This window comes from Garra rufa, chromosome 22 (genome assembly GCF_049309525.1).
Source record: "Garra rufa chromosome 22, GarRuf1.0, whole genome shotgun sequence".
Lineage (NCBI taxonomy): Eukaryota > Metazoa > Chordata > Actinopteri > Cypriniformes > Cyprinidae > Garra > Garra rufa.
Genome location: NC_133382.1, coordinates 4,752,128 through 4,766,592, shown reverse-complemented (window position 1 = coordinate 4,766,592; position 14,465 = coordinate 4,752,128). Strand labels below are relative to the sequence as shown.

At 35.2% G+C, this 14,465-nt stretch overlaps 1 protein-coding gene across 4 annotated transcripts in view; it reads left to right on the top strand.

The window, feature by feature from the left end:
- The window catches only part of mprip (myosin phosphatase Rho interacting protein), a 79,567-nt gene that overhangs the window by 61,970 nt on the left and 3,132 nt on the right, over positions 1 to 14,465 (top strand). For 2 of the 4 annotated variants that reach the window (XM_073827836.1, XM_073827834.1), the window contains 7 exons: positions 4,843 to 4,990; positions 6,467 to 6,584; positions 7,048 to 7,207; positions 8,790 to 8,900; positions 8,986 to 9,072; positions 11,494 to 11,656; positions 11,740 to 11,825. In XM_073827836.1, the coding sequence (XP_073683937.1) occupies positions 4,843 to 4,990; positions 6,467 to 6,584; positions 7,048 to 7,207; positions 8,790 to 8,900; positions 8,986 to 9,072; positions 11,494 to 11,656; positions 11,740 to 11,825 (873 nt within the window). Of the gene's footprint in view, positions 1 to 4,842; positions 4,991 to 6,466; positions 6,585 to 7,047; positions 7,208 to 8,789; positions 8,901 to 8,985; positions 9,073 to 11,493; positions 11,657 to 11,739; positions 11,826 to 11,977; positions 11,999 to 12,087; positions 12,157 to 14,465 lie in introns of all 4 variants that reach the window. The other 2 variants (XM_073827835.1, XM_073827837.1) reach the window with 2 other exon arrangements.

Here is a 14,465-nt window from a genome sequence, read left to right as displayed (position 1 = left end):
CACAATTTGAGTCTGAGATGCAGGTGACGCCAAGCATCCAGAGTCCTATTGGTGCAACTCACATTCAGATCGAAGGAGAACCGATTGATTCTCTGGACAAGGCCATACAGCTTCAGGACACGATGGCCAAGCATAAAAAGGAGCTGCGAGAATTAAAAGAGGCGTATGAGCAAGAAGCAGAAAAACTGAGACGGGAAGTGGCCAAGGCTGGTGAGACTCTAAGAATGAGATCCGAGGAGAACGTGAAGGAGATCGACTCTCTGACGGTGTGCATGGAGAACCTTAAGAAGAAGCATGAGATGGAGTGTAAGGACTTGATCGCACGCTTTAATCGAGAGATGGAAGAGCTCATGGACGCCGTCGGCCCTGTAGAACCTGGATTGGATGGCGAGCTCCCGAACTCGACTTACCTCAAAGTCCAGATCCAAAAACTTGTGTCCCGGGTGTCCGAACTGACCGAGGAAATTAATCTGCGAGATCGCGATGAGGATGCGGCATTGCTGCGTCTGAAATACGAGAAAGATCTGGAAAACCTAAAGGTCAAGGAGTTCCTTGCTGTTCTCCGTCTGTAATGACCTTAAACCTGATCCTTTCCCTTCCTTTTCTCATACTAACCCAGCTTTGTGGTGCTTTGGTCTGGCCTAATATCTCTCACCAGTGACGCATGGCTGCTAACTTTAGGTTTGCATGTATGTTTTAATTCTAGGAGTGTGGACGAGAGGAAAATGCAATTATACGCAATTCTCTCTGTGAAGAAGCTATTTCAGTTTGGAGGATGCATAACTGCATACTCCTTACGTCAGCAATTATACAGTGAAGTCTGAAAACATATGTGGTTCATCTGGTTGACTTTAGTCTGAACTTGTTCTCACACTTAACCTCTTTGCCTGATTAACAGCCCGTGCACTTTGCATAAATTGCTGAAAATGCAAGCCGCTTAACCTAATTAATAACAAATAGTGCATGATGATAACTGAAATGTTTTATTTTGAACAATTGTCTAAGTTCAAGTATTTGTGAAAGACTTGGCTCTGAAGACAGAGATGATTAAATTGCATTTGCATTATTATATTAAAACAACCTTAGTTTAATAACTTACATGAATTACAGTATTGCATTGTTGCACCAACATCTGGAAATGTAAAACTTCCAAGTACTGACATAAAAACTGCTAATGTTTTGTACTCTGTCACTCAGTTGCTGATTAAAACACACAAATATTGGGATATTTAAATCATTTCTGTAGTTTTCAATTATATTTTAGATTTGTAATGTTTTTAAAGAATTCTCTTCTGCTCACAAAGCCTGCATTTATTTGATCCAAAGTAGAGCAAAACGGTTTTCTATATTTTATAATGTAATTTATTCCTGTGGTTTCAAAGCTGGATTTTTAGCATCATTACTCCAGTCATATGACCCTTCAGAAACCATTCTAATATTTGGATCTGCTGCTCAAAAAAACTATTATAATTATGTTGAAAACAGCTGAGTAGAGGTTTTTCAGGTTTCTTTGAGTCGAAAGTTCAGAAGATCAGCTTTTATCATAATAAATGTCTTTATCATCACTTTTGATCAATTTAAAGCATCGTTGACTCCAAGCTTTTGAATTACATAGTGTATAATGTTATAAAAAAATTGATTATAATAAAAATAATAATAAAAAATGTTTCTTGAACAGCAAATTAGCATATTAATATGATTTCTGAAGGATCATGTGACTCTAAAGACTGGAGTAATGATGCTGATAGTTTAACTTTGATCACAGGAATAAATTACATTTTCAAATATGTTCAAATAGAAAGCAGTTATTTTATAGTAAAAATATTTCCAAATTTTACTGTTTTTACTATACTTTGGATCAAATAAATCAGGCTTGGTGAGCAGGAGAAACTTTAAAATAATTAATACATTGGTGCAATGATCATTTACTTTAAAAAAAAAATTTATTTGGAAAACATAATTATTTACGTAATTAATTTATTATTTATAATTAGTTCGATTTATTGGTGTTTTGGGGTTGCAGGAATATTTTCTCATTTCCCCTTACTCCTTTTTTTTTATTTTTAAATGAGTGCTTGCCGTTATATTTGACATTTAGCATTTAAATGTGTGTTTTACTTCTTAAACGATTTATTCAACAAATTTAAGATTAAAAAAATGTATATGTAATGACAAAAAAAACAACAACTCTAAATGCTCAATTTATCTTTGGTATGTGCTACTGGACTTTGTCCTGACAAAAGAGGAAATGAGATTTTCCAACCAGAGAGGCTGCTGAATAAACAAGTCCAGGTGCAGTTGTGATATAGGGACAGGAAAAGTTGGCCTGTAGTGGATCAGGACAGAGGCCGTGTCCCTGGACAGTGGACGCTAGTCCTGCAAAAACAACTGCTTCATTTGTTCGTCTGGTCAGAGATTAGGGCCATTGAATAGACAGCGGAAATGCATTGAGTTTGCAGTCAGAAGAGCATTGACATCTCATTTTACTGAAATTAAAGTCCATGTTGATGAATAGTAGCTCTAATCCTAAAAGTGTCTTTACTAGGGATGTAACAAAATCAAAATCTTATGATACGATAATATCTCAATCTCAAAGTCCATAATAAAATATTTATTGCTAAAGAGAAAAAGTCTTAGAGACTTTTTTTTTTTTTTTGTACATTTTAAAGTTAAATTATTATGTTTCATTAAAAATTAAGAGCTCTAACCCATGTAGAAAACTACTTGTTCAGAAAAGGGATTGTCTCAGTCTGAATTACATTCACACTAGTGTTTTAGGAAGCCAAAAAATTAGGATTAATAATACAACATTTTTATTATTATTATTATTATGACAGTAATAACCATATATTGTAAAACAATTGCACTGTAAAATAAATGAATATTTCATAGGTATTTTTGCTTTACACTATAGTAGGGAAATTACAATACGTCTTTCCTAATTTCTACACTTGAAGGAGATATTTTGAATTTGGACTGCAGTAACGTTACCCATTTAAAGTGCTAGCTGTCAATAATTAATACTGTGCTTTTATTTTGATGGGGAACTCCAGCTTCAGTGAAAACAAGTTAAAAAAAACAAGTCTTACAACAAATCTAGTAAATTGCTATAATCATCTGCCATGAAAATAAAGCATAACTGGTGGCCGCTGCATTCCCAAACGTGAGCTAAACTCAAAATATGCAGTAAATGAGTTCACTGCATTCACTGTGAACTGTGCCATTCTGAGGTACGGAAAACACCGGATCATGAAACGATCGCCTGAACGAAGTGCACACTTCACTTTGAAATATACAGCGAAAAAAGGTTTCTGGGATTAAGCCATATTGCGCTTTCAGTTTTAGTTCATTTGACAAGTACTGTGTTAAAGCATAATGGTCCAAAACACAACTTTAAAGACATTTTATGTTAGAATAAGAAGTTAAAATATATTTTAAAAACAAACTTTTTGCCCGGAAGACCTATCATTTGATATAGTCATGCGACCACGATAATATCGAGACAGTTTTGCTGTCACAATGCCATGATATTGATATTACAATTACATCCCTAGTCTTTACATTGATGGCAAATCTTACAAATATAGGGATGCTGCGTTTTTAAAATAAACGTAGTGACCCCAAAACATACTTGAACATTTAAGCTACAAATGTTTGAATTTCAATGCATTAAAAGCTTAAATCAAGTGTATGCACCCTAGTGGAAAAAATATAGTTAAGTGTATTTGAAACATATATTTGTACTAAGTACACTACAGATAGATTTACATATTAATGTGCAAAATAAAAATACCCTGCAAATTGTTCTTTTGGTGTACTAAACTGGTATACACTCTTAAAAATAAAGCTGCTTCACGATGCCAGAGAAGAACCTTTTATGGTTCTATAAAAACCTTAAACATCTGAAGAACCTTTCCGTTCCACAAAAAGGTTCTTTGTGGCGAAAGAAGGTTCTACAAATTATAAAAAGGTAAGAAAGAACCTTTTACTGAATAGTTCTTTGTGGAACCAAAAATGGTTCTTCAATGGCATCACTGTGAAGAACCTTTTAAAGCACCTTTTATTTTTAAGACTGTACTTAAAGTCTGCTAAATTGTACTAATTGTGCACAAGTAGTGTTGAAGTCCAACTATAATGAAGTATATTTGTATGTAAGTGGAACTATTGCAAGTTTACTTCAGGTACACTTTAAATATACTGCATCTAATATACAGAGATCGTACAATCCTTAGCAATAGTGATATTAAAATACATTGTGCATTAAAGAAATACTCCACATAAAGTTGAATTCAATCATAATCAGTCTTAAGTGATATATCAGTAAATATGTTAATGGATTTGAAGTATACTTATTTTTTAACTAGCGCAAGCAATGCTAGAGCTTAACCATTTTTGCATTTGATTTTTTATGTATATACAAAGTAAGTTCTCACAAATCATCACTAACAACAGGATCCACTATCAACATGAAAAATACTTTTTATCTTGAGTTCGAACAGTGCTGCTTTATCATTTAAAGCCCCTTTTTGGTATTTCTTTAAAATACAAATCACACTTTATTTACTCTTTTCTATCTAAATCAGTTATGTATGCTTTAAGTCTGGCTTAGTGTCCAATTTTTTTGCAACAAACATTGAAAACCCAGTCCCATCAGAGTGTGTATTTTCATTAGTCTTCATGTCATCGTAGGTTGTTATTATCTGGTTTGTGTGGACACTCTTCTGTCCACACATCACTAATCTCTGTCGTCTGTGTAAGTGTTGTCCTTGTCAGAGTAGAAGTGGACTACTAATTTGATGGCAACGAGATGCACTAAATGGGGCTTCCTGCATTTCCCTACAGGCGACGTGTGAACGAGGCTTCGCCGCAATGGAAGAGTCTCACCAGAAGGTGATCGATGAGCTGCAGAAAAAGCACCAGCGGGAACTGGAGAAACTGCAGGACGAGAAGGAGAGACTGCTGGCGGAGGAGACCGCAGCCACTATAGCTGGTTAGTAAAGATGAAAAGAGCTAGGAGATTTGGGAATGTGATCATTCGCAGGGTTTAGATCATATATGAGCCATTCTGCAGAAGTGGTGCAACCTGCTGTCCCACAACCAAAAAAACATTTAAAAAGCATTTAAGTATTCAATTCTTTACTAAGATCCTTTTATCTATTGAAACCCACAGTAATATTAAAAATATTAGTAAGCTTAATATATATATATATATATATATATATATATATATATATATATATAAAATCATCATTTAGTGGGTATTTCAGTTCTGAGGTGGCTGTCCCATACCCTAACCCCTAAATTTCAACTTATAAAGATGATATTGAAATATTTTTTTTATTTTTTTTTTCCATTGTTGCTTTTAAAAGTTAGCCTGGAAAAAATCCAGACCCTAATCTATTAAGATTAAGGATCTGGCATCGAGCAATGAAAAGAGCCTAACTCGAGGGGCGGCACCAAGCATGCATTCGAAAAACTCACTGCTCGCAATTGGATAACGCCACGACCAATCACAACAATACACGGTGATACACGCTAACTGATAGGTTAAACTCTTGCCGTATGCAGTGAGCAAAACAGCAAAAACGTCCTTCTTGCAAAGGAACGATTCGAGCGCGGATTTCTGTTCCTCTTTTATATGAAAAGCCAAATCTAACTCGTTCATTGTAGCGGCCAAAGCAGTTTCAAACAACTGCAACTGGTGTTCAACTGTAGCCATCTTCATTTTCACGCTGTCGTCATCAGCTTAGCTCGCCTCTGGCCTGCCTACATCAGATACACCGATTTGATTGGTTCCCAGAACTGCTAACGTAATGCATGTAATTGTGCTCTCGCAAGACCTCTGGATTTCCAGGGTATTTAAAAGTATCTTTTTGGTTCTTTTAAAAAAAGTAAAGGTCAAATCAAATCAAAATACTGTTAAAAATGTAATTATTGATTTACCTCTGAAAAAAAAATGTAATAAAAGGCAAAAAATATGTATTTACAGTCTAGATGTAAGCAAAATATTAACAGTTCATTATAACCCTTCAAATTAAATTTTTATTACTGTATTTCGGTAGTAACCAATTTGGGGAGAGGACAAATATTCCAAAACTTTCTGAAAATGCAATATGAGAATTAACTACACAATTACTAGAAATGTGTACATTGGATATTATACAATTTGCAAACTTTTTTTTTGGAAAAAGACATTAAATTGTGCTGCTTTAACTATAAGGCAGTACAGTTATAAAAACAAAACAGAAAAAAAGTGAATAAATGTATACTTCGTAAATTATGCAACTGTCCTGCATTTTTCATGTCACTACTGAAACAGCGTATGTTTTAGTCCATTGGAATATCAAAAAAGAAGTGCTTGGAAAAAAAGTCCTTGAAAGTCCTGGAATTTTATTTTTTAGTATCTGTACGAATCAGTATCTGTTTTAGTAACAAATACATCATTTTAATGTTTTTCTTTGACTAGCTATCGAAGCAATGAAGAATGCACATCGGACGGAGCTCGAGCGGGAGCTGGAAAAAACACGAAAGGCCAACAGCAACAATGAAAATGCAGACATTGAGGAAATCCGCAAACAGCATGAGTCAGTTATTCCTTCATGCTATTTCACCCTCGTAATGCAGTTAAATGCAGCACAGCCACACCTTTGCATTCTTTTGTGAAATAAACAAATGTCTACATTTAATTACTTGAAGCGAGTTTTACAAAGCCACGCCTCCACCTCGCTTTTAAGATGATTTCTTCTAACTTCACTGTTAAAGCTGTGATATGCAAATAAGAGCTTGTGTTTTCTGCATACTACATTAATTGTAGTGGATAAAGGGTTTAAAGCCTGAATGCATGATTGCCTCTATTGCCAAGTGTATCCTGGGGCAACACAGCCTAGATGCCAAATCTAGAGTGATTGCACAGTTTTTTTTTCTTTGTGTACATGCCCGTAATCTGCCCTCAAGCTCTTGGCTGCACTTCTGTCTAGACATAAAGGCCTTGCTCTTTTGTCATCACTTATAAGTGAAAGGAAAAATGCATGTGCATTTGTGTTGTAGGGAAGAGCTGATGTCGTACCAGAGGGAGATAGAGGTGTTGTCGGAGCAGTACTCGCAGAAGTGCTTAGAAAATGCTCATCTGGCTCAGGCGCTGGAGGCCGAGAGGCAGGCGCTCAGACAGTGTCAGCGGGAGAACCAGGAACTCAATGCGCACAACCAGGTAAACGGTTGTCTGCAACAATTGTTCACATGAGGACATAAATACATGAACAACAGCATGAAATGTTATTTAAATCGGTAACATTTTACATAACATTTATCTTATTTTATCTCACAATTCTAGTGTTTTTTTTTTTTTCACAAATGCAAGTTTATATATCCTAGTTCGGACTTTGTTACTCAATTTAACTCAATAGTGAGTTTGTCAATTCTTAGGAAAAAAGCCAGAAGTGTGGGATGTTAATTCATAATTCTGAGCCATGGAGAAAGGTTGAATGGCGAATTGATTTTTCTTATCTAAATTTAGATGTAATCTCAGATGAATAAAGTCAGAATTTTGAAATATAAACTCAGATTTACCTTTTTTACTATTTTATTCCATGGATTTCATAGACTGCTACTTGAAAACTGTAATTTTCTACCACCAGATAAACTCCACCCACAAAAAAGGGCATCATTGTTAGCAAACACAGAATTGGTCAATATACACAGACAAAACTCTCTGCAAACAGTCAAAAAGAATTCAGTTTAACTTGAAGAAAATGTGACAGAAATATATTACTATTTTACAGTAGAATGTAGCCTTACTGCTACTTAAAGTAAAATTATTATTATTGAAACTTTCTTTTTTAGAAATAGTCACACTTTTCTGATTTTCTTCAGTTTTAATTTTAGCAGTTAACCTTTGTTGATCAGGACTTTGTTTGCAAAAATAAAAATAATAACAGTTTGAATAAAATGTAAATTAAATGGATTTATGCAGTCATTTGATTACCAGAAAAAATTAAGCACATAACAGAATTTCTAGGGAAAAAGGACACTAAACATTTCATTTTGATTATTCAAATTCAAATTTAATTAAATTGCTGCATTAAAATGTAATCCAGAAAAATCGAATTGGAAAACACAGAACACGAAAACAAAACTAAAAATAAAACGTATTTCATAGGGCCCTAAAAATTAGATTTTTGTTAAACTTATGAAGTTGTATATTTCATGCTTTTTGACTAATAAAATGTCATTTTAACCATCTAAACTAAGTATATTTGATGAAAAATTAAAAGGGAAAAAGAATGGTATGGTAACAATTTTAATGGAATTTGGAAAACAAAATGGTGAAAAAAAAAATAGATTTCATAGGGCCCTTTTCACTGATAACAATGAGACGATCACTAAATAAAAAAAAAAATTAATGACAAAAACTCTGACAAATCTATTTACCATTTCGTCAATGAATAAAAACATGACAAATGTTAGGAAGGGACCATTTGGGAAGAGAGTTCTCTTTCGCTGCTTCTTGTGCTTGAATATACAAATACACACATTTTTCAGTATTCACATAAATGAGACAAATAAATATGTCTGCTTGAAAGAGTGAATAATGATGTAAGCAAGTTATTATTAAGAATGCACATATAACCACTGGTGTTTTAGATTTAGTTGACAAACTAAATGACATTTTAGTCAAAAGACAGACTAAAATGAAACCAAAATATGCGGTCAAATAACCATGACCTTAGTGCACCCAAAAGTCCAATTTTGTCACCCAAAGTCTCTCTTTGTGTTGCTTGTCTGTTGTGCAGGAGCTGAACAATCGTCTGGCAGCTGAGATCACTAAGATGCGATCAATGACGAGTGAGGACGGCGGAGACTCTGGCGGGGTCATACAGGGGAAGGAGCTGTACGAGCTAGAGGTCTGTTTCTTCCCTTTATGTTTAGCTCTTTCTTCTTCCACAGCATCCTGGGAATGAAATGCTCATCGTACACTTGTGTTTGCAGGTAATGTTGAGGGTGAAGGAGTCAGAAGTGCAGTATTTGAAGCAGGAGATCAACTCTTTAAAAGATGAGCTCCAAACTGCCCAAAGAGTAAGTTCTGCACCTTCATGTGTGTCTATGCTTATTTTCTTTTAAGGAGCACAGTCAAAAGTTCAAGAGCACTTATACTAGGTTTGTTCCGATAGACGATAGTATCGTGTATCGACGATAGTCAGAGATATCGCCTGTTGCTGATGCCTTTGACGATAGTAAGATGATTATTATTATTATCCGTCAAAAAGGCGCCTAACTTTAGCGATGCAGCGCGGAGAGTCGGTTCTAGGATGCTTCAGAAACTTGCCGCGGTATAAACACAAGCATAGAGTAGATAGTGCCGCAGATGTGTGCAGTGAAAATGGGTTAGACACTTATTCATCATACAGTGTACATAGATTAAGTGTAGACAGTCATTAGGATAACAGAGGTAGTAAAATGTGGTTAAGGCTGAATTAAATACAATATGTGACCCTGGACCACAAAACCAGTCATAAGGTAATTTTTAACAAAACTGAGATGTGTACATCATATGAAAGCTCAATAAATAATAAATAAATTGATGTATGGTTTGTTAGGATAGGACAATATTTGGCCGAGATGCATCTATTTGAAAATCTGGAATCTGGGGGTGCAAAAAAATCTAAATATTGAGAAAATCACCTTTAAAGTTGTCCAAATTAAGTTCTTAGCAATGCATATTACTAATCAAAAATTACATTTTGATATATTTATAGTAGGAATTTTACAAAAAATCTTCATGAAACATGATCTTTACTCAATTTCCTAATGATTTTTGGCATAAAAGAAAAATCAATAATTTTGACCCATAACATGTATTTTTGCCTATTGCTACAAATATACCCCAGCGACTTAAGACTGGTTTTGTGCTCCAGGGTCACATATATCAGAATCTGTCTGTATATAGTAAACATAAACATTCACCTCAGTAACATCTGTATGCGTTAACTAGAATTACGCTAAACATACGCACGTGAATAACACGCACATGGCTTCTCCACATTCTATATGAACTGAACTACAACATGAACTGATGACAACGATCAGACATACAGCGGTAACATTATCGCAATATGACGGGTAAAGAAAGATACATCGATTTGCATTCATGCACGCACATTAACTGCTCCCTGGAGATAGCAGAGAATGAAACCGAAAGTAAACTTGAACCTCCGACAGAACTACCGTCAGCGTTCTGTACACGCACAACTGTGTCACAAGTCACAGGCACTACCCTTACAAAACGAATAAGGAATTTATTACATATTGACACATTTACATATTATTAAATAAATTAGCACGATAGTGTTGTGTATCGGCGATCTCACAGGCTGACGATAGGACGATATGAAAATTGAGCATATCGCCCAACACTAACTTATACTTCTAATCAATAATCAAAAAAATCTGATTAAAAAATTGCCTTTCCATTATGAGGTGATATTTGACTCCTTAAAGTGATTTACAGGGGAGTTTTGTTTTTACCTCTGTAATGGCATTTTTGGCATCTTTATTAAAAGTATGTCATCTTTTATGTACATTTTTTTTTTTTAGATTTATAGTTTAAGTTTTTTTTTTTTTTCTGATTATAACAACAGAATAAGAACAATTATAGTAAGAATAAGTTTCCAAGCTAATGAAATTAGTATGAGATTAATGTTTTAAATACAATATTTTGAAAACAGAAATAATTAATTATTTAAATAACTGAAAAGATACTTCAATAATGAAACTATGTATGCCAGTAGGTGGCGTCAAGACACTGATTTAATTACTGAATCATATCATTCATTTGATTCATTTGAACTACTGATTCATTTAGGAATAAAGCAAGTGGCTTTATGAATGGGAAATTGAATCACTGACTCATAAATGAAACAACACTGTCTTTGATTAGAGATGCGCAGCAGCTCAGTTGTGACTTGTTTCAGACCATTTTTGATGACAAAATAAAGCAAAATCAGGCAATAGTGTTATAGTCAGAAAATGTAAGTCACTTAATATTAACTTGTAGTTTATTTAACTGTTGTATTAATATCTCATTTACAAACTCCCTTAAAAAACATTAAAAGTTGTCACTCCTCTTAGTTAATCACAATCTTACAAAATTATAATCAACAAAGCTCTCTACACTGCACAGTCAGTCTCTTATTTACACTCTCTCTACACTTTGTTTATGAAAGGATTTGTGAGATATGTCCGTAATGCATTACTTAACGTTGCAAAAACACAGAAACCTTTGAAGCTCTCCTCCGCGCAAACACAAATATGCTGATGGGGTCAGTCGCACATGGTGCTTCTAAATATTTTTTCATAGTCGCATGCAGTAGTTTTCAGGTTGCACTGTAGAGCCCTAAAACTTTTTCAAACCAAGATTCTAAGAACTTGTAAGACCTCTTTCAAGACAAACAAAATCAATAGATTAAGGTTTATATCCTGCACCATGTCTTTTCACAGGATAAAAAATATGCAACCGATAAGTATAAGGACATCTACACGGAGCTGAGCATCGTACGGGCCAAAGCAGAACGCGATCTGAGCCGATTGCGTGAGCAGCTGCAGCAGGCCCATGATGCACTGGGGGAACCCACGCTGGAAGACGTGGAGCGCGGTGGTTATGGTACGACCCTTGCCTCTAAATCAGCCCACGCTTAAATACATTCATGTACATGTTATGAACCAGCCTGCTGTCGTGTCTTTCAGATATCATGAAGTCAAAGAGCAATCCTGATATTTTAAAGATGGCGGCTGCAGCAGCCAAACGCTCCGAACGCACCATGAGGTCAAAGGTAGGTTTCCAGACACACGTTCAGTCCTCTAGTGTTGAATTAGAGTTAGTTAAGCTCACACTGCCACCCTCAGGTCAACAAGATATTGCCATTAACCAAAAATACAGCAGGTTCTACTAACTGAAATGTGTGTGTGCTGTTTTGTTGCCCAGGAAAAAGCCTGATAGGTAGCGGTAAGACAATGTCTTTTGCACATTCCCTCCTCTAACACACAGTCCCGTGTGTGTGTGTGTGTTTCCTCTGTTTTTCCCTCTGTTCCCAGTCTGTGAATCGTGACATGCCCTGGGACAGCTAAAGACTAAACCTGAAGACCTTTGACTTCTGATTTTAGGTAAAAGCCCTTAGAAGGGAGCGAATGCGGTGAACACCCCGTGCGTCATTCAGAGGGTTTCATGCTAGAGCTGGGCGATAAACCATATCGTATTGAGATCATGATAAAGCAATAAGCTTTGGATAGTTTTACTAGATCTGGATGAATCTTTCAATGTGTGTAGTAGTCTGCATGTTTGAGCCATAGTTTTATCTACTACTCAAACTCGAACACACATGATGCTTGTCTCAAGATATGAGGGCATGAACACATGAAAGCTGCTCCAAGAGTCATTTCAGCAGCTTTAGGCTGTTTTGCTTTGAGAATAACTGCCAACAGATAGTCATAAGTGCTTTCAAACTCTGCTTCATGAAGTTGATAAACCACAAAGCCGTTGTGAATCATTTGTTTCGAACCAGTGATTTGGAGCGTGTATCAAACTTCCAAAGTCACATGATTTCACTAAACAAAGCTTTTTACCTGATCTTGGGCTTTGTAATTTTGTTCTGTATAATTAAAAAAGTAGTTAACAGTCTGTTATTGGCCTGTTTAGACAAGCCCTCAATACAACATAAACAAAAACCAGCCCTAAAATTAATAAAATAACACAAACTGGTACTTCATACTTAATGTTATTTGATGATTTGTTAATTGCATTTAATATATTACACTTTCAGTCAAACAATTGCAATGGGTTTGTAAAGTTTCTATGCATGTTTGCCTGAGTTTTTGTTGCATTTGCACTAATGAGCACTGGCATGAGTTTCAAGTGCTTTAAAATAGTGAGTCATTTTGCAAAGCAATTTGTTACATTTTTTCCTCCCATCACACCGACAAAAATAACTTTAAAAACTCTTCATAACAATTTGCACTAACACTTTTTAAGTAAGTGTTACTGCTAATGCTCTGTACAGTCTATTTACTATTGAACAACATTTATAAAGAAAATTAAATAAATTACATAACTATATAAAATTTCAAGTAAAGTAAAAGTTTTAAATAAAATCTACTTACCTTGGTTACGTAAATTTAACAAAGAAACTAGCAACTTTAGCTTGGCCAGTAAACGTTTGAGAACTTTTTACTTAGTCAAATCTTATTTGGCAATACATTGATTTTACTTAATATAGAATTTAATTAAACCATGCTTTTAAAGTGTATGTTACTTAGAAAAGTATGAATGTGTCATTTTGAGTACACCTCTTGAAATCACAATTGAGGGTAAATAATAATAAAATAGTTTTGTGGGGCCCTAAATTAAAAGGTATCTATCTTTGTGGAGTTTGATTTTAAACAAATGTGTTTACATTCATTATAACAAACATGTGGAAGCATTACCTCCCCCATTAATGCTAAATGAAGATTGGGATTATTGCAGTAGTTTTTTTTTTTTTTTTGGGCCACATCGCCCAGCTCTAGCTCATGCATTGACTAACAAACAGATTGCATTATTTACTGACGTGGTGCATGTGATCCTGCTGAATGAAGGGCTGTTCATGTCATCTCATGTTCATCAGACACGCGTCTCATGGACTCAAGGACATTTCCACATGCATTGCTGGAAATCGTTCATATTTCAGACACTCATCGAGTTTCACAGGAGCGGTCGAGGCGGTTCACGGCATGTGTCTGCGGGGGGTGTGTGTGTGTGTGTGTGTGTGTGTGTGTGTGTGTCACTGGAGTTTGTTGGTGGCACTACTATCAGTTTTTCTTGAGGTCACTGATTTAAATGCAGGAAAAAGCAGGGATTTGTAATGAAGATGAAAATAAAAGACCTTTTGAAATATGTTATTACAGCAATAGCATGTTTTTTTTTTTTTTTTTTTTTTGAGTTGCTTGGAACAGGGTTTTTGCAGGTCTTAGTCTTCACTCGTTCCACAAACAAAGACCTTAAAAAGTCTTAACCCTCTGGTATTGTTCGGTCATTTTAGACTTTTTTTTTTTTTTTTAAGAATTTTTTAAGAATTTTTTTAAATCACTTCTTCATCGGAATAGTACGAAACTTGATATTTATGGCTGTTGCTATGTGACCACACAAAACAAATTGTAGACTCGATTCGAAAAATGGGTAATATGCAAAAATACTAGTGGTGGGCCGTTATCTGCGTTAACGTGAGACTCTTATCGGGCGATAAAAAAAAATATCGCTGTTAATCTATTCTCAAAGTTGGGTTGGGAGATGAGTCTATACTACACAAGCTATGATGACTTTCACCTTGATATTTTAGCGCGGATGTATACCTAGCCGAATTGCACTGTAGGGGGCGAGAACGAGTCTTCAAACCTGTGTGTATGCCTACTGTGAAATTACCACATCAAACGAGACGTGC